At 45.6% G+C, this 25,550-nt stretch overlaps 1 protein-coding gene and 1 pseudogene across 12 annotated transcripts in view; one reads left to right on the forward strand and one right to left on the reverse strand.

Moving 5' to 3' along the window:
• SCUBE2 (signal peptide, CUB domain and EGF like domain containing 2) overlaps positions 1–13,715 on the reverse strand; it is an 84,914-nt gene extending 71,199 nt beyond the window's left edge. For 4 of the 12 annotated variants that reach the window (XR_012518088.1, XM_074401072.1, XM_039470802.2 and 1 more), the window contains exons 1-3: positions 13,442–13,713; positions 11,863–11,985; positions 4,277–4,402 (exon numbers count right to left, since the gene is read on the reverse strand). Coding sequence is in view for 11 of the 12 variants with exons in the window: in XM_074401072.1 (XP_074257173.1) it covers positions 4,277–4,402; positions 11,863–11,985; positions 13,442–13,712 (520 nt within the window). In the remaining variant the exon portion in view is untranslated. Of the gene's footprint in view, positions 1–4,276; positions 4,403–11,862; positions 11,986–13,441 lie in introns of all 12 variants that reach the window. The other 8 variants (XM_074401070.1, XM_074401071.1, XM_074401068.1 and 5 more) reach the window with 4 other exon arrangements.
• Positions 13,716–14,579: 864 nt separating this feature from the next.
• Positions 14,580–18,206, forward strand: LOC101047399 (keratin, type II cytoskeletal 8 pseudogene; annotated as a pseudogene).
• Positions 18,207–25,550: the final 7,344 nt, after the last annotated feature.

Below are 25,550 nucleotides of genomic sequence, written 5' to 3' on the forward strand. Positions count from 1 at the left end.
TGAGCCAAGATCACATCACTGCACTTCAGCCTGGGCCACAGAGCGAGACTGTATCTAAAAAAAATAAAAATTCCTTCCCTCTAGGAGCATGCCCTTCAGCAAGAGACAATATACAAATGGTTCTGAGATAAGGTAAAATGTGGTACCAAGGAAAGAAGTCCCATCTTGTTGTGAGTTATCAGGATGAGTTAAGGATAAGCTAATGAAAGAGGGGCCCTTAGGATGTTCCAATTATAAAGGAGGGGAGAAGGGATTATAGGTGGAAGAGAGTGTTAGCAGTAGCACAAAGGCTGGGAGGCATGGAGTATATTCAGGTATCAGTGGGTCAGCCCATTTGGCTGGAGCACAGAGCACATGGAGGGAGTTTACAGGAGATACAGCTGGGAAGACAGACTGCGGTCACACTTCAGGATCTTGATTACCAGGAAAAGAAGTGCCTACTTAATTTGGGAAGCAGCTGGGAAGCCCTAGAGTAGGGCAGAGTCTGGCCCTCAATTTGAGAAACACAAAGCAGCTGCTGAGGGCAGGACAGAGGGAGGGGAAGAATGCGCAGCCTGGAGTTCAGCTTCACACATGCACCTGCAACAGCCACAGCCAGCGCTAGTGGGGACAGCACTGGGGCTGCCGGGGATGCTGAGAAGCAAGGCAGAGAAGACGGCCGGGTGGACAAGGTGCCTGCAGGGCCGGGAGACTTGTGGGCGACAGGGTGGGCATCATTAGAGGATGGAAACTTGACACCAAGGCCTTCCAGAAGGGAAACAAGGAAGGCCATTGCTGGGTACAGAAATGGGAATGGAGATATGATTGCCCCTGAGCCCCAAGGCAGGGGGTGATCTGTGTGAAATGCTGAAATGTAGGGCTAGGTCCAGTAGGCAGTGGCAAACCTGAGTGGGGAGGCTGGACGAGAATCTGGAAATGTAAGTACAGCTTTGTAAATCATTTATTTGTAGTTGCCTGATGATAAAGAGGTGGATGTTGATGAGCGAACAAAGGCAGGAGTGTGGGAAGGGAGAGAAAGGGAGCAGAAGGGAGGTGACAGCCAGAGGTAGAATCCTGGGCCCTATCAGGGGCAGGGAGGAGGCAGAGTAGATGGCAGGAGTCCCAGGAGCCTCCAGGGAAGGAGCCAGCAGAAAGGTAGGGAGGAAGGAAACCACCTGCCCCACTGTCAGGGTGGCCTCAGGGGACCTTCCTCCCACTTTGCATGTGATACCTGGTGCACAGCTGTATGATACACTTACTGACTTGCAGCTTCAAAATCCATTACTTATCTACCTCCACTAGATTGCAAACTCCTTGAGGACAGATATTTCTGTTTTAATTAGCACAACCCTGAAATACAGCAGGTGTTCATTAACTATTCAGTGCATGAACAAACAAGCAGGAAAGCATAGCATTACCCGAGCCAAAGAAGAGAAACTTCCAGAAAAGTCTCAGACAACAAAGGCTCAAGAAGAAAGCTGATATAAAAGCAATTTATTTTCTCCAGTCTAATTTCTCCTGTGCTGATCACTAGCTCCTGGGCATATCCATTAAAAAAAACAAAACAAAACACAACTCACATTTAAATGTCTGTTATCTGGTTTCAAGCTTCAGATCTTACAGTTCATCTGTCCTCCCACACTACCGAGCAGATGCCTGACTAAACTGATGGGACTCAAGCCATCCCCTAAAGCCTAACAAACTTGCCCTTGTCTATGCCAAAGGGTTGAGGAAGCACATTCCAGAGGATGAGCCCTGCTGGAACACCTGGCCTAGGTGTTCCATGGCAAAGACTCAAGGCGACCAGGAGAAGTCTGTCTCCCTGAACACCAACTCTTGGATTGGCTTCGAGTAAAGGCGTGCTCCCCTCTGAGCTGCCATGCCCCCACCCCCATTTTAACCACCAATTTCTTTTCTCCAAAGCAGTCAGAAATGTGTCATTCAGCTGGCTGATGCACTCTGGTTGGATAAATTTAAAAATGTGTGTCCACAAACACAGATGTCTATCACTAAGCTGGTGAGCTTCTCCAGACCTGGCTACATGTCAGAACCCTGTGCCTGGATGCCACCTCCGGACATACTGACAGAGCCAGTCTTGGATGAAGTCTAGGTGATGGTGCTTTTTAAGCTTCTCAGGTGATTCCAGTGTGAGCAGCCAGGGTTGAGAACCACTGCTACAAAACCAAATCGCTATGACGAGCTCCCAGACACTCAAAAAATAAAAACTGAATGCAGATGGGGTGAGCTGTATAGAGGAGCTGCCTTTCATTTTTCAGACTTGCAGGCATTCAGGATCTTGAAGTGCTCTGTGTTCAGTGCCAAAGCTAAGTCGTGTTTGTACCCTGTGTCTTCTGGCTAAAATATTTGTGGCTAATGTGTAACCACACATTAGCTAGGAGGCTAAGGACATTTAAGAGGTCATCTCAGAGAATGCAGGAAACTGCCACTCCTGAGAAGTTAGGGCTCTAAGCTTCTTTCTTGCCACAAACTGGGTCAGCCCTTTCAAGTCTGAATGGTGGGGAAGTGTCTATGTGTGCTGGGCCTACTCTTCTAAATGTATTTTATTTTCTTGTACCTTCCTTTTAAAGAGTTCTTAGCCCCTTCAGAAATACTCAGTAGATGCTCAAGGTCTCTCTGCAAGGAAGATCCTTACTACTGAGTCCACAAAGAGATCTCACAGAGGGGAAATGGAGATACTCTGTGTTACTGGCAAAGGCAAGAAAAGACTCTGGTCTCAGGATTTCCAAGCAGGCTGGTACTTAAGAGCCACCCACCAGCACTTGCCCAGGTTCCTAGTCCCTAGATGGTTCTTTTTTTAAATTTTATTTTATTTTATTATTTTTTTTTTCACCTGCAACTGTCTTTTTGTATAACTCAATGTTCTTGCTCTTAGGAACCTTACATTTCTCCCACCCTGGGCTATGGATCACGGCACAATGGTAATGACCAAGTCTGCCATCAGATATGCATCCTGCAAATGCCCTTGTTGGCAAGTCACAGGGAAATTTCCCCCTGAAAATGGAAGAAAAAAAAGCAACCTATACCATATGCTTCCCAACAAATCACACACTGAAAGTGATTTCACTTGTCTGAATTTTTAATTAATATTGAGTCCTGCTCTCAGGACTGTCTCTCAAATATGCCTTTTTGTGGTACTGTCTAGAAAGTTACTGGTTCTCTAGCCTGCAAACAAGTCTTACTGGCAGCTGCAGGCTTGGAAAGCCATGTGATGTGTCACCCAAAGCCTGAACTCTCACACAGGGCACAGACAGAAAATAACAGAGTCCATCAGGGTGGAGCTCCAGGGGACACTGACGTGGGATAAAGGTCATATGAGGGTTAAGTCCCAAATGGAAACAACCTCTCCTCCACTCCAGATCCCCAACACACAACACACCAGTTCCACCTGTACTTTTTCTAGTTCCTTTTGTGCAGATCTCAAAGCATTGAATCAAAGGGCCATTCCTACCGCACCATTAGCGGGGATCCAAATGGCTGTTCCCGCAGAGCCAAGGCCTGGCTCCACCACTCCTTTGTTGGCCAGGTAGACTTCAGCAGGTTATCCATACAAAGGGTCGTAAGTGTCAAAGGACCCTGGTGCCATATTTTCCTGTGACGTTCTTCTGTACAACTAATACCAACCTTCAAAGCAAATCACAAATACCTACCTGCCAGGTATGCTGCCTCCTCGAAGACTGTCCAACACTCAACCCCATGCAGATGCTAGCTGCTTCTAAGTTCTGTTTTATTCCTGGCATAAGGAATCAATGTAAACAACACTCTGTAGTCACTAACTCAGGGAATAAAACTCCAACAGATGTTTCTGTTTTGTGGAATGCTGGGAAGATGTTCATGGAAGATTTCTGTTTTAGTTTCTATATCAAGAAAAAAAGGGGGGGTCTAGCTGGCTGTAACCCCAGCACACATTTGGAGTCTTTGGGACAAGGGGTTTTTCCTAATTCTAAAATAGAAACACTTATAGCATTGAAAAAACTGGTAAGTCAAGACTCTCAGCACAAGACCAAAGAGCTTAAAAGGTGACAAGTGAACACTAGAAAGTCAATGAATAGTAATGACGATGTCGCCCATCTCCTTGGACTAACAGAAGATTTATGTTATGAATGATCACATAAAACTAAAACATTTACTTCATTTTCTATCACGGAGTCTAACTTCCAAGGGAGCAGAAAACACAAGGCCCTGAGCCTGTTTTTGTCTTCATGAGAAAGCCTTCGCCAAAAGAAAAAATGGGGTGGGAGAGTGAAGGAGAACTGGCATTTCCAAATGCCTTCCTTACCAAGACAATTATGACCGTCATGAGCCAACATGAAGCCATCAAAACAAGTACAACGATAATTGCCTGGAATATTCAAACAGTCATGGACACAGCCTCCATTGAGCTCATTTCCACATTCATCGATGTCTGAGGAATAAAACAGAAGTTAACCAGACAGATGCTATTTCTTTGATGTGAAGACATAAGCACTTACCTTTTAACCAGCCATTCCACTTCTAGAAATCTACCTGAAAAGACATCTCTAACAACAGGAAAACAAGTATGCACAAGGTTATTCACTGCAGTGCTGTTTCTAATTACACAATACCGTACTGGAAGCAACCTCAGTGCCCAGATATAGAAGAATAGTTTAATAGATTATGGTACCTCTGCTCCATGGACTACTATGCAGCTGTTAAGAGAGAGAGAGAGAGAATGAGGAAGATCTCTATGAACTGATTTGGAGTAATTTCTAGGATATACTATTAATGAAAAAAATCAAAATTAAAAGAGTATTTAAATTTTTTATCTTCATGTAAGAAAAAAGAAGATACAAATACACACACAAAATTTCAGGACACTTTTTTGCAGAACTTGACAAGCTGATTATCAAATTTATATGGAAATTCAAGATGCAGAAGAGCAAAAATAATTATGAAAAAGGAGAACAAATTTGGGGGACTTTAACTTACTATAAACCTACAGATACTAAGACAGCATGGTACAGTCATAAAGACAGATGTATAGATCAATGGAACAGAATTGAGAGTCCAGAAATAAATCCTTCTACTTATGGTCACTTGATTTTAAAGAAAAGTGCTAGGGTACTCCATTGGGAGAAATGCTTGTCTTTTCAACAAATGGCACTGGGATAATTGGATATCTATATTTGAAAAGATGACTTTAGACCCTTATACCATGTACAAAAATCAACTCAAAATGAATCAGAGATCCAAATATAAGTATTAACAATATAGTTTTCAGCAAAAATATGTGAGAAAAATCTTTAAGATATTGGGATGGCTGGGCATGATCTTTGGGTGCACTTTGGGAGCCTGAGGCAAGAGGATCAATTGAGCCCAGGAGTTGCTGGCCTGGACAACATAGTGAGACCCCATCTCTAGAAAAAGTAAAAAAAATTGGCCAGGTGTGGTGGTACATGCCTGTAGTGCCAGCTACTTCGGAGGCTGAGGCAGGAGGATTGCTTGAGCCCGAGATGTTGAGACGGCAGTGAGCCAAGATCGCACCACTGCACTCCAGCCTGGGTGACAGAGCAAGACTCTATCTCAAAAAAAAAAAAAAAAAAAAAAAAGAAGGAGAAAAAAAGAAAAATGCTTAAGACATTGGATAAGGTTAAAATTTCTTTGATATAATACCAAATCACAATTTTAAAAATTAATAAATTGGAGTTTATCAAAATTAAAAACTTTTACACTTCAAATGATATCATTAAGAAAATGAAGACAAGCCACAGACTGGTAGAAAATATTTGCAAATCACGTACCTTATATAGAACTGAAAAAGAACTCCTACAACTCAATAAGAAGATAAATAGCGTAATTTTAAAACTGGCAAAGTATTTGAACAGACACTTCAGCTAAGATGATATGCAAAATGGCCACTAAGCACATGGAAAAAATGCTCAATGCCATTAGTTATTAGGGAAATGCAAATTAAAACCACAATGAGATACCATTTCACATTCACTAGAATGGTAATAATTAAAAAGACGACAATAATAAATGTTGACAAGAATGTGGAGAAATGAGAACACACACATTGTTGACCGGACATTGACGGGAATTTAAAATGACATAGCCACTTTGGAAAACAGTTTGACAGTATCTTTTCTTTTCTTTCTGTAAATGTACAGTTGGATATAATTAAAACAATCATAATGTTGTGAAGCCACCATTCATCTCCCTAACTCTTTTTATTTGTAAAACGGAAACTCTATGTCCATGCAACAACTCCTCATTTCCTCTTCCCTGTCTTTCCTCAGGCCCTGGCAACCACCATTCTACTTTCTGACTTTATGATTTTGGCTACTCTACGTATCTCGTACATGTAGAATCAAACAGCATTTGTCTTTTCGTGACTAGGATAATGTTCTCAAAGTTCCACCATGTTGTAGCACGTGACAGATTTTCTTTTTTAAGGCTAATATTTCATTGTAACATGCCTGTAATCTCAGCCACTTGGGAAGCTGAGGTGAGAGGATTGCTTGAGCCCAGGAGTTTAAGACTAGCCTGAACAACACAGCAAGAGACCGTCTCAAAAAAAGCAAAACCAAAAATATGATCTGGTACATCCCGCATTTTGCTTATTCATTCATCTGTCGATGGACACTTGGCTTGCATCTACCTTCTGGCTAGTGTGAATATAGATGTAATAAAGTAAATATGCATGAGTACACAGTGTGTAAATTAATAAATAAGTGGGGAAGAGGGAGAGATCTTCCTTACAGAAGAATTTCAATTAATGGATATTTAAGGAATTAGGGAAATGCAAAATCACCAGGAGACGCACATCACAGTGATAATTATGATAGGCAAGATCCACAGTCAGATGCTAACATGAGTGGATGAAGATTGGAGGAGAAACAGGATATTGGCCTCAAAGCATCTGCCTTAAGAAATGTATCTATTGTGAAGGGCAAAAAAATAGTAATTTGGCAGCAGAGAAATGCAGTAAATACCATCTTGCTCAGGTGATGAAGGTTAACATCACCAGGAATGGAACGTGTTGACATCACGTGTCCATGATGTGCTACACTGAAAAGGACACAACAGCACCTCTGTAGCAGCCTTACCAAAAATTTATAACCTCAATTTTATCATGAAAAAAACACAAGACATTCTCTTATCATATCAATTATTGGTTTTTTTTGAGACAGTGTCTCACTTTGTCGCCCAGGCTAGAGTGCAGTGGTGCCATCATAGCTCACTGCAGCCTCAAACTCCTGGGCTCAAGTGATCCTCCTGCCTCAGCCTCCTGAATAGCAGGGACTACAGGCACATACCACCAAACCAGTGAATTTTTTTTGTTTGTTTGTTTGGTTTTTTTGAGACAGGCATGTCGCTATATTGCCCAGGCTTGTCTCACACTCCTGGCCTCATGTAAGCCTCCCTCCTTGGCCTCTCAAAGTGTTAGGATTACAAGCATAAGCCACTGTACCTGACTTCATATCAATTCTTATAATGACATAAGACAAATGAAGTGAACAGTACTCGTCAAAAGTGTCAATATCAGGAAAGACTGAGGAACTGTCACAGATTGGAGAAGACAAGAGACACAATAGCTAAATCTAATGTAGGACTTTAATTGGATTCTGGAACAGAAAAAGGATGGTAGGGAAAAATGGTGAAATTTGAATAAAGTTTATACTTCAGTTAACAGTATTGTGCCAGTGTTGATTTCCTGGTTTTGATAACTGTACCATGGTTATGTAAGTTGCTAACATTAGGGTAAAATGAGTGAAGGGCATATATATATACACATACGAACTTGGTACTATTTTTGCAACTTTTCTGAAATCTAAAATTATTTCTAAATAAAAAGTTTTTTAAAAAGAAAAATACAGCACTTTGTACAAGGACCAACTTTAGATTCATCCCTATTAAACCTGATTCAATTTCTTTGTTTTTTTGTTTGTTTGTTTTTAAGACAGAGTGTCTTGCTCTATCACCCAGGCTGGAATGCAATGGTGTAATCATGGCTCACTGCAGCCTCCACCTTCTGGGCTCAAGTGATCCTCCCACCTCAGCCTCTGGAGTAGCTGGGATCACAGGCACGCACCAGTACACCCAGCTAACTTTTTTGACTTTTAGTAGAGGCAAATGTTGCCCAGGCTGGTCTCAAACCCCTGAACTCAAGGTATCCTCCTTCCTCAGCCACCCAAAGTGCTAGGATTACAGGCATGAACCAATTCAATTCCACAAACTGAGAAGTATGAGCATATAATAAATACTGATCACCGAGACCCTCCTCCAAAGTCTAGGAAACAAGCAAAGATCATTTAGAATAAAGATTATCTAAAGCAACGTCTGAATCACATTATTTTAAACACACTTATTCAGGGCTCACACATTTCTTCAACATTTTGGCAGAAGAAAACTTCATGGAGAATAAAATTCTAGTCATGCTGAGTAAACCTGGTCCCCATCCCTGAACTTAAATATAAGTAGCGAAGCTGGCAATAATCACAACCCAAATGATACCAAAGGTTGGTCCCAAGAGGCTTAAAAATTAATAGGTCAGGCCGGGCATGGTGGCTCACACCTGTAATCCCAGCATTTTGGGAGGCCGAGGCAGGCAGAATACGAGGTCAGGAGATTGAGACCATCCTGGCTAACATGGTGAAACCCCGTTCTACTAAAAATATAAAAAAAAAATAGCATGGTGTGTTGGCATGCACCTATAGTCCCAGCTACTCGGGAGGCTGAGGCAGGAGAATTGCTTCAACCCGGGAGATGGAGGTTACAGTGAGCCGAGATTGCACCACTGCACTCCAGTCTGGGTGACAGAGTGAAACTCTGTCTCAAAAAAAAATTAATAAGCCAAGAAATGGATAAAGGAGTTTCATCCTTGTATATCTACATCTTTGAATCTTTACAATCCTCTGTTCCTCTCCTTTTCCTTCTTGGGAGAAAATTTCCATTTATGTACTCCTATAACACAAAATCCAGATTAAAAGGGATATCCTTACTTACTTGTATTATAAACACTACAAATATTAAAAGATCAAATTCTTCTAGAGTTTGAGTTCAAAATGACAGTGCAAAGGATGTATGCTTACTGTAAACAGTGACTACCTATGGATAAATGGATGCGAGGCTCTTTAATTCTTTATTTTACACATTTTGTATTATTTGACTTTTCTTTTTTTAAAAGATGGGGTTTCACCACAATGGCCAGGCTGGTCTTGAACTCCTGACCTCAGGTGATCCACCCACCTCGGCCTCCCAAAGTGCTAGGATTACAGTTGTGAGCCACCACACCCGGCTACTTGACTTTTTATAACAACAATCACATATAATTTTTTAAAAAGTGTATATATATATATATATACGGTACAACGCAAGTCAATCATTAGTTATTTTAAACTAAATAGTAGACTTTCAACAATCAACTATAAACTGTTAGCAATTCAATTTCATCTGAAATATATCAAACTCAAAAGCCAAGAGTAAGGAAACTCTTGCCACTTGTCACTTAACATCATTTACTAAAAGTTTACTTTATCCAAATGAAATCAGTGTCATGGTTTTGTGCCACTAGAGAGCACATAGCAACTGGAGAACATGAATTATACACATAGTAAAGAAGTAAACACTTTTTTCCAAAGCAGGATACCAACATGTGTTAATTCCAGTACTACAGATAGAATATTTAATACAGAGAGTGTGTGGTATGGAAGAATCAGCAAAGAAATGTTTTAGAGAGAGACAGCCTGTTGGCCTCCCATGACATAGGGGGCAGAGAGAGAGAGAGAGAGAGAACTGCTTCATAGATGGATCACCAACCCCGCCTGCCATGCACCTGACCAGGAGTATACCTTCTCCAATGGGAACGTTGGGAGCCTCACTCCTCATGCACAAAGGGGAGCTCCCTGAATCATTTCCCAAGGGATGTCACCAGATCCAAACTTGCCCATTATAATCCCATCTGTTATTCATAGTTGCTATCTATATGTTCTTTTGGTCTTCCCTTCCTTTGTAACAAAGTTCATTTTAAAAGTCCCATCTCTTGTCTCAGCTATGTTAAGAAGACAAGGAGACGGGTGGGTAGGGAAGATCAGGTCACTGCTACAATACTGCAAAAGCCTCTGACAGTCACCTACCTACTTGGTCATCTGCACATTCTGTATCTAGATATTTCATTTGTGGGTTTGTCCATTTGTTGAAAAAGACTTTGTGTCAAGGTGCTAGTGACTGAGTCCATCTTACACAGTCACTTATTCAAAAACAAGGCTGTTTATTGAGTGTCTACCATATACCAGGTACCGCTGTAATAACAGTATTACACACTGTTCCAATACTTAGAAGCTTTATGACTCAGAGGCCACAGCATGAAACAGATTGGTTTGAAACATCAGGATCTGAACACTAGGCCATTAAATGGCACCAGAACAGACACTCATTAAAAGTTTTCCTCCTCTGGGCAGGCATAGTGGCTCATGCCTGTAGTCCCAGCACTTTGGGAGGCCAAGGCCAATGGATCTCCTGAGGTCAGGAGTTTGAGAACAGCCTGGCCAACATGGTGAAACCCCATCTCTACTAAAAATACAAAAATTAGCTGGACGTGGTGGCAGGCACCTGTATTCCCAGCTACTCGGGAGGCTGAGGCAGGAGAATCACTTTGTCTTGAACTCCTGGCCAGGGAGGAAGAGGCTTCAGTGAGCCAAGGTCATGCTACTGCACTCCAGCCTGGGTGACAAGAGCAAAACTCTGTCTCAAAAAAGTTTTCCTCCTCATCTAAATAAGTTAGTATGTTTTTCAAAGTTTGTGTAGCTTTAGATCCCGCAAGCATTCAGAAGATCAATTCCCATAGAAGTTAAGCCCAAGTTATAAAGAGTTTAAAACCTCTCAAAGTGAAAAGGGCCACCAACATGCTTGGCAAAGTTGGGTCCAGGAGCAGAGGGATACACAGAGATGAGTTCAATGCTCCTTATCTAACTTCTTCACATGAGATGACTATGTAGACAGTGGGATATCTCACCCATCCAAAGAGGGACAGCAGGGGGCTGGGTAAATATGAGAAATGCAGGGCTGGGGACAGAGCTGGGGGTAGAGACCTGACTTTCTTTCACCTACAGGCAAATTGTGTGATCATGGCAACAAGTCCTCTGGCCTTCAGTGTCCCCATCTGTAAAATGAGTAATGCGATTGGCCCAGAGCTACCTGAAGAGCCCAGCCAGCTCCAATGTGTCATGATTTCCATCTCCAGGAATAGCCTCAAGGGTCCAGTCTCCAGCCAGTTCTGAACTTCACAATTCATGACTCTAGTCCAGATTGTAAAATGGCAGAGTCCAAACTACAGGTTCTCAGACCTGGAGCTCTACAGGCTAAAATGTCCCTCTGCACGCATCTCTCCAGAGTGAACTTGTAACTCCAAACAAGGAAGGTCCTTGGTGTACTCTAAGGCTTGGCACATTGCAAAGCCATTGACAGGATGGAGCCTCCTAAGCTGGAAGGGGAGGGCAGGACTCTAGCACTCAGGCTTCAGGGCAAGGGTACAAACCACCCTGGGGAGGCGCAGGATCAGCTGTGCTCTTGCAGGCATGGCTCTCCTAATCAGCATGGATGTTTACTTTCTGTCCCAAAATGGAGCGGGACCCAAAGATACTAACACATCTTTTTTCTTTTCCAGAAGCTAGACAAAAGGACATTTCAGAGCCAGATAAAACCACATGAGCAGCTCTGAGGAAGACCTAATGATTCCAGTCCAAAATCTGAAATGCATTTCAGAGAGTAGATGATATGATTTGGGGGTTGGGGAAAAGGGAGAGAAGGGGCAGCACTTTTAGCAACATAAGTAGCCACTGCAAGAACTAAGGAGGTGGGAAGTTCCCTGCTGTCCCCCCACATGGTCCCCAAGGCACTTACCCTCACACTGCCTGCCCTCCCCTTGGTAGCCAGGCTTGCAGGAGCACTTGTAGGAGGTGGGTGTGTTCTGACACAGGGCGTCAGCATGGCAGTCATCTAGCCCTTGGGCACATTCATCCACATCTGCAAAAGAGCACAACTGGCACCTGATACAGGCTCCCAGCCAGATGCGATAAGGCCTCAGCCCTGTCTAGCATCATCCCCACCAGCCCACCCCACTTCACTCCTCACCAGCTACAACTGCTTGGGACCCCTGGGATCAACCATACTGTTTCTGGGCCCGTTTCCAGGAATAGGCTGTACCCTTCATGTGAAATTACCCCCACCATCACCTACTGGCCTTTAGGACTCAGCTCAAATCCACCTCCTCCAGGAAGCCTGCCATAACCCTCAGTGTAGGTGCCCCCACCAAGTGCTCCCATGTGTATGTCCTTGCATGGCACAGGTCGTGCAGAGTTGTTACTGTCTTCCTGCCTCTCTCTCTCCACTAGTCAATGTCTTGACAACAGACTGCGTCTGTGTCCCTTATGCCAAGCCAGTGCAGTACCTAGCCAAGCAGCTGTCTGTCAGCTTTCTCAGGGCTTAGAGCAAGCTTGTCCAACACTGCCTGTGGGTTACATGCAGCCCAGGATGGCTTTGAATGTGGCCCAACACAAATTAGTAAACTTTCTTAAAACATTATGATTTTTTGTTTGTTTTAGTTCATCAGCTATTGTTTGTGTTAGTATATTTTATGTGCAGCCCAAGACAATTCTTAATCTTCCACTGTGGCCCAGGGAAACCAAAAGATTGCACCCCGCAGGTTTAGAGCAGTCGGGGGAAGCCTGCCCCGGGATCCGAGCAAATGCCATCCTGAACTCTCAGATGCTGAGAAGCTGTCCCCAGCACTCCCACCCCCTGCCCATCCTTTCAACCTGGAAACCCGCCTTGGCTGAAGTGTTTACTGGGTTGACACCACTCCAGGATGTTAATTAAAAACAAAAGCGTTTTTGAAAGTATTGCAAGTCCAGTTAGCACAGCACATCCAGAGTTCTCTGCTGAAAACCTAGGCTTGTGGCTGCTTCAGAGTAACTCCCAGACCCTCAAATAGGCGCTGTTCCGCTGACAGAAAAGTCTCCAGAGCACCCCCCTCCCCCAGGTCAGCAGCAGAACTTCCTGGTCCCCAGAGAAAGAAAGGGCAAAGCTACCACGGCCTCGCGGATGTGTCCGGCCCGGCCCTCAGTTTCCCCACCTACCCCGAGGCGTGGGACCCCGAGGCCCGGGTCAGCACTCTCCTGCCTGCTCCCAGCGACGGGCTGACTAGCAGGCGCTCTAGAGGCATCCCGACCGGGGCGGGAACTGTCAGCAGCTCCGGGTCCGAGGCCGGGCCGCGGGACTCAGGCCCCGGGCCTCTGGCCCCAGCGGTCGTGGTGCCCTGGCCGGGCGGATGGATGAGTTCCCCGGGGAAGCTGGGGTCCCGCAGAGCTGCAGCTGCCAGCCCCCGGCCCCGCGCACCCGGCTCCGGACCCCGTCGGGGACCTGGACACCCTTCCCGTCCCCGCCTGCCGTGCCAGGTGCGCCTCAGCGGCCGGACACTCACCCTCCGGCGGCCCCGCAGCGCGGCCCCGGCCCGGCGGGACGGCCCCCGCCAGCAGTAGCGGCGGCAGCAGCAGCAGCAGCGCCCGGGCCGCCCCGGGACGGTTGCAGCCCGCGACCCCCATGAATGGCGCGGCGGCTGCGGGCAGAGGCTGCGAAACGCGGGCGGTGGCGGTGGCGGTGGCGGCGGCGGCGTGAGGAGGTGTGTGCGGGCGCCCTGCCCGCCGCCGCCACCCCCGGCCCGGCCCCGCCCGCCCCCCAAGCCCCAGCCTCATTTTCACACGGTCCTCCCCGGCCCCGGGTGGGAGGCGCGGGGGAGGGGGGGCAGTGCCGCCCCGCCCGGCCTCCTCCCGTCTCCTCCCCGACCCCCCTCCCCCGCCCGGGAGGAGGGGGCGCGGCCGCGGTGGCCTGAGGGCTGCTGTCAGCCTGGCTGGGCCAGCAGCACCGTGCCCTGCGCCCCGCGCAGCCCCCCAACCCAGCCTGCTGCCCCCTCCCCGCCCCCCGCAGCCCTGCTCTGCTCCAGCGCTCGGAGCGTCTCCATGCCCCGCCTGTTCCAGTGCCCTACAACTCGACCCAGGCCGTCTTGTGAGGACAAACAGCCCATCTAGACTGAAATATTTGGGCGCACCATACAGTCACCAAACCCCAAAGCTATCTTGGGGCTTTTCATGTCGGAGATGGGAGTTGAAGGGAGTGAGAGTGACTTCCAATTCTGGAAAACAGCTGTTTGAATGGAGAGGGTGACCCCACTTCTCTGCCCACCCCAGCACAGGCTCTGCACCCTTCTCCACACTGCCCACCCCAGGCCCTCTCGGATCCTCCATCCCACAGCCCTGAGCGCACTGGTCTACTTGTCCCACTGTGGGGCACGCTGGGCCTAGAATCCCTGCAAACTACTTATGTATATATATCTCAGGGCAGCCTAAGGGGAAGGGAGCTAGAGGTCAAAAGTGAGCCACCAGGGACAAAAGACAGCCCCAACTTTGCCCAGAGTACGGGTGGCATTTATGATCACCTGAACTCATAAACATCAGGTCTGGCCAGTTGCAAATGCAGGCAGTGCCTGGCACCTGGCCCCCCATGCAAGACAGTCCTTGCAAGGGAACAGGTACATAGGGTCTTCTCATAACACCTAGCCACGGATGGCCGGAGCCCAGTACACCCAGCATCACTCCAGGAACAAATACGGTAACAATTTCTGGACATAACCAAACATCACACTCAGGGATAGTAATGTTCTTCACTGAGCTTCTCTATATTTATTCAATTTTCTCCTGTGAGAAACACACACACACACATACACATATACATATATGTGTATATGCAGGCACGCGCATGCGCGCGCACACACACACACACACACACACACACACACACACAAATCATTTCTTTGGCAATCAGAAAAAAATAGATGTCACCAAAAAAATCCCCACCTAGCTCATGCACAGAAACACTTAGGTCGTCTTGGGGCCCATCCACAGCCCAGAGCTTCCAGTCTCTGCACCCTCAGCACCCCTCAACTGCCACCCAGCCCCCGAACACACACACGGGGCCCAGGCTGAGCCTGCCTCTTTGGGCTGCGGCTAGTGCAGCTGCTTGATGTTGTTATCTGAGAAAATAACTTTTCTGCAGCTGTTTTTCTTTTGACCTTTTCATCCCCAGTGAAGGTAGGCAGGTTGCATCCCTCTTTCTGTCTGTGCATCCCTCCCACTCCCTTTTGTTTGGGGCTGAGAGAGAGGACACTCAGCTATTTCTAGTCATAAGGGTGGTTTATACACATTTGTAAATCTTCAGTTAGTGAAACGTTCTCTCCGCCTTTGTCTTTGTGTCCTTAATGGTAGCCATAAATTACTGCCTTCTTTTCTCTCCGCTGCATCAGGCTTCATTGCTTTTGAAATGATCAAAGTTATTTCTTTGAAAATCCAACTAGAAACTGCCCATTGTATGGCACAGACCTCTTTAGCTCCAGTCAAAGCATGTAAATACATAAAGCTGCCCATTAAACTCTGGGGAGCCTCCTGTAGTGCCTTGTGCTTAGTGAAGATATCAGACATGTGCTGTTCTTCCCCTTTACCTTTCCCTAACTTTATCTTTCAGTAAGAACACAAATTAATAATAAGACTCAGTGTCTTTTTGCCTAAGAGGGTAGCTTTTGTCATGTTTCCCAGAAAAGTCCACCACTGGCACAGATTTCAAAAAATGTTCTGCATCCTATTTTGTTTGCCCTGACATCCATACAAACGTACTTTCAGCTGTTGGCTCCCAGACACCTGGGCAACCTTTCTGACACTTGAGGTTAAAGTCAATATGGTTTACAACCAGGAGTTTCCATAGGGGAAAGGCTCCAGGGGCAAACTGTGTCCAAATGTGTGTTTTCAGTGTCGGGAGGGACTTGGTTGGCTCTACTCTGGCTGCAGGCTGCCCTCTATTGTCCAGCTGAGGTCCCCACAAAGTTCTCAGAAAGGCCTCAGGCACTGTCCCTGGACTGAGGCTAAATCTCCCTCTTCCTCTCCCTGTCTCCTCTCCACAGGCTGAGAAGCCACGAAGTAGGCCTCAGGGGTGCGAGGCAGCCCAGCCAGTCCAGTCTCACTGGTGTGCGCCTCTGAGGAGGCTGAAGAAAGCCTGGTAGTGGCCGGCCCTGTGTGCCCCTGAACTATAAGTAAGTAGGTCCCACTCTGCACTCACCGGACACAATTCACCACAGCCACATCTCAAAGAGAAAAAGGGAGGCTTTCCATTCCAGTCTTTCAAGCAAAGGGCCTGAGATTTGCTCCGATTGGAAAGCCATCACATTCTCATCACTGAACCAATGACCGCGGCAGGGGGAATGGAATGAATGGATTCAATTGTCTTAAGTCTATTCCCACCTTTCATGACCCCCCAGCAGCCTCTGACATGTGGACTACTTCTTCCTGGTGGAAAGCGTCCTATCCTTGGTTGTCATCACAGCAGGCAAACTACTGGCTTTCCTTCTACCTCTCAGGAAACGCCTTCTTCACTATCTTCTAGAAATCCTCTTTCTACACCCTCTCCCTGGATGGTTTGCTCATTCCCTTGATTCCATAATATCAATCTCCAGCCTGGATTCGTGCTCTTGGTTCAGTCCCATGTATCCAGTTGCCTACTAGACACCAACTTGATCTCCGCTAGAGCCCTCCGACATGTTCAAATGGAGCGCGTGACCTAGAAGCAGCTTCTCAGCTCCTCAAATCTCTGCCTGGTTTAGCCTGCCTGTCTCCACTCTGCCTCCACCACATTCATCAGGGTGACCCAGAAGTCCTATATGGTGTCCACCTCTGGCCCCCAGGCCTTAAGCAGCTGCTCCTACACGAGCAGGCCCAGTGCCCGCATCAGTTCCTCGAGTTTCTCCTGGTTATGCGGCAGCTGCAGCTTCCGGGATAGCCTGGGCGCCTGCATGCTTCTGGGTGGAGGCTATGGTGGAGCCAGTGGCATGGGGAGCATCATAGCCATCATGGTCAGCCAGAACCTGTTGAGCCCCCTTAAGCTGGAGGTGAACCCCAGTTTCCAGGTTGTATACACCCAGGAGGAGGAGCAGATCAAGACTCTCTACAAGTTTACTTCCTCATCGAGAAGGTGCAGTTCCTGAAGCAGCAGAACAAGATGCTGGAGACCAAGTGGAGCCTCCTGCAGCAGCAGAAGACTGCTCAGAGCAACATGGACAACATATTTGAGAGCCACATTGACAACCTCTGGTGGCAGCAGGACACTCTGGGCCAGGAGAAGCTTGGCAACATGCAGGGGCTGGTGGGTGACTTCAAGAACAAGTATGAGGATGAAATGAAGGAATAAGCATACAGAGATAGAGAATGAAATTTGTCCTCATCAAGAAGGATGTGGCTGACGCTTACATCAACAAGGTAGAGCTGGAGTCTCTCCTGGAAAGGCTGACTGATGAGATCAACTTCCTCAGGCAGCTGTTTGAAGAGATGTGGGAGCTGCAGTCCCAGATCTCAGACACGTCTGTGGTGCTGTCCATAGACTACAGCTGCTCCCTGGATACAGACAGCATCATTGCTGAGGTCAAGGCCCAGTACAAAGAGATCACCAATGGCAGTGGGATGAGGCTGAGGGAATGCACCAGATCAAGTATGCGGAGCTGCAGAGACTGGCTGGGAAGCAGGAGAATGACCTGCATTGTACAAAGACCGAGATCTCCAATATGAACGGGAACATCAACCGGCTCCAGGCTGAGATTGAGGGCCTCAAAGGCCAGAGGACTTCCCTGGAATCCACCATGGTAGATACCCAACAGCATGGGGAGCTGGCTGTTAAAGATGCCAATGCCAAACTGTTGAGCTGGAGGCTGCCCTGCAGCGGACCAAGCAGAACATGGTGTGGCTGCTGTGCCATGGAGAACCAGAAGCAGGTGAACCAGGAGCTGAAGAACATCGAACTGGCCCTGGACATCGAGATCGCCACCTACAGGAAGTTGCTGGAGGGCGAGGAGAGCTCGCTGGGGTCTGGGATGCAGAACATGAGTATCCATCTGGAGACCACCAGTGGCTCCTGAGGTGGGCTGAGCTCAGCCTACAGGCGCCTTACAAGCCCTGGCCTCAGCTACAACCTGGGCTCCAGCTTTGGCTCTGGTGGAGGCTCCAGCTCCTTCAGCCACACCAGCTCCTCCAGGGCCATGGTTATGAAGAAGGTCGAAACCCGTGATGGAAAGCTGGTGTCCGAGTCCTCTGATGTCCTGTCCAAGTGAAGAGCCATAGCAGCCCCTCCCAGTCTACCCCTCCTGTGGCTGCCCCAGGGCCTGTCGGGGAAGCCGCTGTGCAGTAGAGCACAGGAACAGGACACCCACCCGAGGCTCAGCCCTAGCCCTAGCCCTCAGCCCACGCTTCCAGCTACAAAGTAATTCAATTGTTGTTGTTGCTTATTTTTTTTTTCCAAAACAAAACTTCAGCTAGCTCTGCCAACTGTCCAAAACAAACAAACAAGCAAACAAAAGAACAAAAAATGGCGCTCGTCTTCCTCAAACCTGCTCCTTCTCAAGTGCTCTCTCCTTTAGAGAAGAGCACCACCATTCTGTTAACACCAAGTCAGTGGCTCGGCGGTCATCTGGGACTTCATTATCTCCCTCCACACCATGTCTGAACAATCGCAAAAATTCTGCCTTCTTACTATCTCCTAAAACCATTCTCTTCCTCCTTGACTGGGCTCAGGAGTTCACCATCCCTCATCACCCTTGGGGGCTGCATACCTATCTGCATCTGTTCTTTCCTCCTTCCTAACATATACTCACCCCTCCTGCAGACAGTCCGTATTCGTGGGAGGGAAGCTGCCCCATCTCTAGCTTCAGGCTCTGCAATAGACTTAAGACAATCAAAACCATTCATTCCATTCCCCCTGCCACGGTCAACTTCAGGGATAACGTGATGGGTTCAGGGATAACGTGATGGCTTTCCAAACAGAGCAAATCTCAGGCCCTTTGCTTGAAAGGCTGGAATGGAAAGCCTCCCTTTTCCTCTTTGGGATGTGGCTGTGGTGAATGAGAAACTGTGGCAGCCATCTTGATACCTCCTTCCCTTGCCCGAAAGAGGGTAAGTCTAGAGAAACCCTGAGAAGCCAACCAGAAGACACCCTGGTTGCACCTAGTCTGTAATTTTTTACAGGTCTCTGGGTCTAGAATCTCACTCCAATTAAGTACATCCAACACAGTGGCTACCAGAGTTAAATGTAAATTTCATTGCATCACTCCCAGTCTTCCTCAGGCTAACATCCAAGCTCCCTTAGTATAATCGCTCTGAAGAACTGTCAGGCAGTGCCTACTAATATGGAACATGCAGGCCCATTTCCTGGAATGTACCTGAGAGAAATGAGTGTACATGTTCACCAAATTCATATACAAAAACATTAATGATGGCTATTTTTATACTAGCCCCAAACTGGAAATCACCCACATGTCCATCAACTAGAAAACAAACAAATTGTGGGATGTTTGTTCAATGGAATACTACCAAGCAACAACGAACAAACTCTGATACAGCCAACCACACAGAGGCAGCTTAGGAACATCACGCTGAGGGAAAGAAGCCAAATTAAAAAGAGTGCAAGTTGTATCATTCTATTCACTTCTATGATGTTCTGCCGAGTGTGGTGGCTCCTCACACCTGTAATCTTAGCACTCTAGGACACTAAGGTGGGTGGATTACTTGAGCTCAGGAGTTCAAGAGTAGTCTGAGCAACACAGTGAGACCTTATCTCTACCAAAAAGTTTTTTTAAATCTGTCAGGGGCCAAGCAAGGTAGCTCATACCTGTAATTCCAGCACTTTGGGAGTCCAAGGTGGGTGAACTGCTTGAGCTCAGGAATTCAGGACCAGCCTGGGCAACACAGTGAGACCTCATCTCTACCAAAAAGTTTTTAAAACTCAGCCAGGGACCAGGCAGGGTGGCTCACACCTGTAATCCCAGCACTTTGGGAGACTGAGGTGGTCGGGTCACCTGAGGTCAGGAGTTTGAGACCAATCTGGCCAACATGGCAAAACCCTGTCTCTACTAAAAATACACAAAAAATTAGCCAGGCATGGTGGCATGGGCCTGTAGTCCCAGCTACTTAGGAGGCTAAGGCAGAAGGATCGCTTGAACCCAGGAGGCGGAGGTTGCAGTGGGCCGAGATCATGCCACTGCACTACAGCCAGGGTGACAGAGCAAGACTTCGTCTCCAAAAATAAAAAATCAGCCAGGTTTGCTGATGCATGCCTGTAGTCTTAGCTACTCCAGAGGCTGAGGTGGGAAGATTACTAGAGCCCAGGAGGCAGAAGTTGCAGTGAGGTGAAATTGCACCCCTGCACTCTAGCCTGGGCAACAAAGCAAGACCCTGTCTCAAAGAAAGAAAAAAAAAAAAAAGAATACGCAGAACTCACTAATAGCGACAGAGGCCAGAATTGCTACTACCATTCCCTCTGGGGATGTATATTGACATTTTGATTACCTGGGAAGGAACATAAAGGAAGATTCTGGAGTGCTGGAAATGTTCTAGATCTTGATCTGCATGTTGATCTTATGGGTTTATACATATGTAAAAATCTGCTGGAATGTTGGCTTAAGCTTAATGCACTTCAAGCTCTTGACCATATGTAGGTTTTACATCAGTAAGTTGAAGCAAGCACTGCCTAGCTCAAGACCCCTATGATCTGATCCCATTCTATCTTTCCAGCTTTCTCTCCTACCACTCCTTTACTCACTGACTATGCTCCAGTGACATCAAACTTCACGTGCTAGCAGTTTATCACTTTTCTCCTTATACATCTCTTCTTTTGCTGACACTGTTCCCTTTGCCTGAAAGACATGAAGAAGTGGGGCTCAACAAATATTTGAAAAAATAAAATCCAACATCTTAATTAATAAATATTACTATATTCCAAGGAAAAGTACATTTGCTGAGATGTCCTCCCAAAAAGCAATGAGGGAAAAAATTTGAGTCAGCTGGGTGTGCTGGCTCACGCCTGTAATCCCAGCACTTTGGGAGGCTGAGGCAGGAGAATCACGAGGTCAGTAGTTCGAGACCAGCCTGGCCAACATGGTGAAACCCTGTCTCTACTAAAAAAAAAAAAAAAGAAAAAATTAGCCAGGCGTAGTGGCAGGCATCTATAATCCCAGCTACTCGGGAGGCTGAGGCAGGAGAATCACTTGAACCCAGGAGGCAGAGGTTGCAATGAGCTGAGATCACACCACTGCACTCCAGCCCAGGCGACAGAGTGAGACCCCATCTCATAGGAAAAAAAAAAAAAAGGAGTGGGCCCGGTGGCTCAAGCCTGTAATCCCAGCACTTTGGGAGGCCGAGGCGGGTGGATCACGAGGTCAAGAGATCGAGACCATCCTGGTCAATATGGTGAAACCCCGTCTCTACTAAAAATACAAAAAAGTAGCTGAGCATGGTGGCACATGCCTGTAATCCGAGCTACTCAGGAGGCTGAGGCAGGAGAATTGCCTGAACCCAGGAGACGGAGGTTGCGGTGAGCCGAGATCGCGCCATTGCACTCCAGCCTGGGTAACAAGAGCGAAACTCCGTCTCAAGAAAAAAAAAAAAAAAAAAAAAAAGGAGTCTTCAGGTTAGCAGGCACTGAGAACTAATAAAAGGAAAACTATCTGCTCTTGCACACACATTAATTTCTTCTCCATGAATGGCTTCCATATCTCCTGGAAAACTCTTTTCAATATGTCTGAGCTGGCGATGAGGTAGTAAATCTTTCTGGTTGCTTACCCATCTGCATCTGTTCTTTCCTCCTTCCTAACAGATACTCACCCCTCTCTCAGACAGCCCATGTCCCTAAGAGGGAATCTGCCCCATCTCTAACTGCAGGCTCTGGAGTTGGCTTAAGACTATAATACTTATTTTTCCAACAGTAATTGGTTCAAGAATAAGCATGTGACAGCTATCCAATCAGAGTGAATCTCAGGCCCTTTGCTTGAAAAGCTGGAATGGTAAGACTCTTTTCCACTTTGGGATGTTGTTGTGGTGAATGAGAATCTGTGGCAGCCATCTTGATACCTCCTTCCCCTCCCCAAAAGATGTTAAGTCCAGAGAAACACTGAGAAGCCAACAAGGAAGCACTCCCTACCTCAGGACCTCCAGTTTTATACGCCAATACATTTCCTTATTGTTTGAATTGGTGGGTTTATTTTTATTTTTAACATTGTGGTCAAAAATATATAACGTAAAATTTACCATTTTAACGATTTTTAAGTGCACAGCTTAGTAACATTAAACACATTAACATTACTTTGTAACCATCACGGCCATTCATCTCCAGAACTTTTTTTTTTTTTTTTTCTGAGATTGAGTCTCGCTCTGTCTCCCAGGCTGGAGTGCAATGGAGCGATCTCGGCTAACTGCAACCTCTGCCTCGTGGGCTGAAGCCATTCTCCTGCCTTAACTTCCCGAGTAGCTGGTAATACAGGCACCCAACAGCATGACCAGCTAATTTTTTTTTGGGGGGGGGGCGGTATTCTTAGTAGAGACAGGGTTTCACCATGTTGGCCAGGCTAATTTCGAACTCCTGACCTCAGATGATCTGCCCACTTTGACCTCCCAAAGTGCTAGGATTACAGGTGTGAGCCACTGTGCCCAACCATGTCCAGAACTTTCTTCATCCTGCAAAACTGAACTCTATTAAACAATAACTCACCATCTCCCCCTCATCCCACTCTACCTGACAACCACCATTATACTTTCTGTTCCTATGAACTTGACTACTTTAAGTATTTCATATGAGTGTAATAATATAGAATTTGTGATTGGCTTATTTAATAAGCATAATGGCTTCAAGGTTCATCTGTGTCGAGCATGTTTCAGAATCTCCTTTCTTTTTAAGGCTAAATAATATTCAACTGTTCATCCATTCATCTGTCCACAGACACTTGCGTTGCTTCTCCCTTTTGACTATTGTAAATAATGCTGCTATGAATATGGGTGTCCAAATATCTGTCCATATCCCTGCTTTCAATTTTCTTTTTAGGTATATACCCAGGAATGGAATTGCTGGATCAGATGGTAATTCTTTTTAATTTTGGGGGGAACTACTATAATGTTTACCTTACTGACTACACCATTTCATATTCCCACCAGCAGGGCACAAGGATTCCAATTTCTCCACATCCTTACCAACACTTGTAATTTCCCAATTTTCCAATAATAGCTATCCTAACAGATGTGAAGTGATATTTCATTATGGGTTTTTTGAATTGAGTTCTCTATTGTTTTAGCCAAAAAAGTATTCCTACTTAGTTCTATATAAGCCTCCATTAGGTGATCCTCTCCATAAGGTGGGAGAAAGGTAATTGTGTAGGGTTGAATCCTCTCAGGGGCTGAAATAACCAACTATTATTTTAGTCACAAAAGTTTATGTGAACTTGGCATACATGCCAGGACCCTCTATTTCTTCAGTGCTTGTAAAACTGCATCCACATTCTCTTTTGCTTACAGAAGTTTAAAAATCCTTCCAATAAATATTTACTTTAAATGATAATAGTTAACATTTGAATGAATACTAAATATCAGACACTATTCTAAATCCTTCATATGTACTTACTTAATCTTCCTAAAAACTCTGCGAAATAGAAACCATCACACTCTGTATTTTACAGTTGTGGACGGTGAAGGGAAGAGAGGTTAGGTAACTTGCTAGTAGGTGGCAGACCAGGACTCAATGCCAAGAAGCCTGGTTCCAATCCCCCTGCCTAGCCACTGCACTCTACAGCCTATCGTGTGCCAGGCGTTGTGCTAGGCCCTATGCAAGACACAAAGATTAGAGGCAAACTCTGCCGTCTCAGAGCTCACAGTCCAGCAAAAAAAGTGAAACATAATGGGTGTTCATCTTCCACACCTCTTCCAAAATATAAATATGATACTTTCTGTTTAAAACCCCTTAAAGCCCCTTTACCTACATTACCTGTACCATAGACCAACCTCATGAGCAGGAGCAGCTACATAATTTGCAGGGCCCAGTGCAAAACTAAAATGCAAGGTACTTTCACCAAAATGCAGGGGGGAGGTGCTATTAAGGTACTAAAAATAGTTTTTCCCTTTAAAAACATTTTATTACTTGTAAAACATAATAGGGGTAACATGAGTAAAAACATAAACTTACTAACTGCAAAAAGGTAGTATTTTGGTGTCATAATGTTACGTAATGCAACAAATAAGAATAGTCCATTAGGCCAAGAGGGGTGGCTCATGCCTATAATCCCAGCACTTTGGGAGGCCAAGGCAGGAAGATAGTTGAGCCCAGGAGTTTGAGACTAGCCTGGGCAATATAGTGAGACCTTGTTTCTCAAAAAAATAAAAAAATTAACTGAGTGTGGTGGTACCCACCTGTAGTCCCAGCTACTCGGAAGGCTGACGCAGGAGGATCACTTGAGCCAGAGAAATCAAGGTAATAGTGAGCTATGATTGTACCACTGCATTCCAGCCTGGGTGACAAAGAAAGATCTTGTCTCAAAAAAAAAGCCTCATTCATGTGATATCTTGATTCATCATAAGATTTTTCTGGCTCATTTTTCCACAAAATCATTTCCACAAATTATTTTCTTCAGAAATCAAAGAGGCCATCAAAATGTATACTTTTAGGATCTTTATTTTCAGTCAATATAATTGAAGAGATATCAATTGTTCTTAGCAAATCAAAGGTGACAATTTTTTATAAGTTTTAATTTTCAGAAGGATCTTTCTAGGGATATAACTGTTAGTGGATCTGTCATTCGATCTACCTGTTACTGGATCTATGTTAGTACATCTAGAGCTGATGATTCTTGTGGAATTATTTTTCTAAAAAGATTTAAAACTTCATACAAATCATTTTTGTGTAAATCTGAATTTAATTTTAATGTACACTTATACAATGCCATTTTAATGTTTTCTTTGATATTTCTTGTAACACATGGAGGTTAAATAAGAAGCTGAAAGTGGCTTCATGATTTGTATATAATTCAGAAGGACTGTTTATGCATATATTTCTATATCTTTAATTACAAGGAAAAATGGATTTTAAAATTGTCTTATCTGTTAATGATTGCTTAATCTGAAGGTTCATATGAAAACAGGGCTCTTTTCCATCTAATGCAATGATTTTAATATCCGGTTTCTGTCTCCAAACCTGCAGGTATTTGCTTTGTAAGGTTGCAGCAGTTTTAAAAACCAGAGGCTGGTCGTGGTAGCTCACACCTGTAATCTCAACTTTGGGAAGCCAAGGCAAGAGAGTCACCTGAGCCCAAGAGTTTGAGACTAACTTGGGTAACAGAGCAAGACCTCTGTCTCTACAGAACAAAAACATTAGCTGGGTACGACAGCACATGCCTATAGTCCCAACTACTTGGAAGCTCAAGACAGGACAGCTTGAGCCACTGCACTCCAGCCTTGGTGACAGAGCGAGAACTTGTCTCTAAATAAATAAATAAATACCAGAGATTCTAAACTCTTCAAAGAATTCTGACATATGCTGCTATGCTTTATTGCAATATCCTTGTGTTTGCTTTTATTTTGTAATAATTTACTGACTAAATTTACTGCCTGAGTACTAGCAATTCCTGTTCCAGTGCTCAGGCAAGAGAGTTAATATTCATGTGGCTATCACAGGAACAAGGTCTGGGGGTG

This window comes from Saimiri boliviensis, chromosome 6 (assembly GCF_048565385.1).
Source record: "Saimiri boliviensis isolate mSaiBol1 chromosome 6, mSaiBol1.pri, whole genome shotgun sequence".
Lineage (NCBI taxonomy): Eukaryota > Metazoa > Chordata > Mammalia > Primates > Cebidae > Saimiri > Saimiri boliviensis.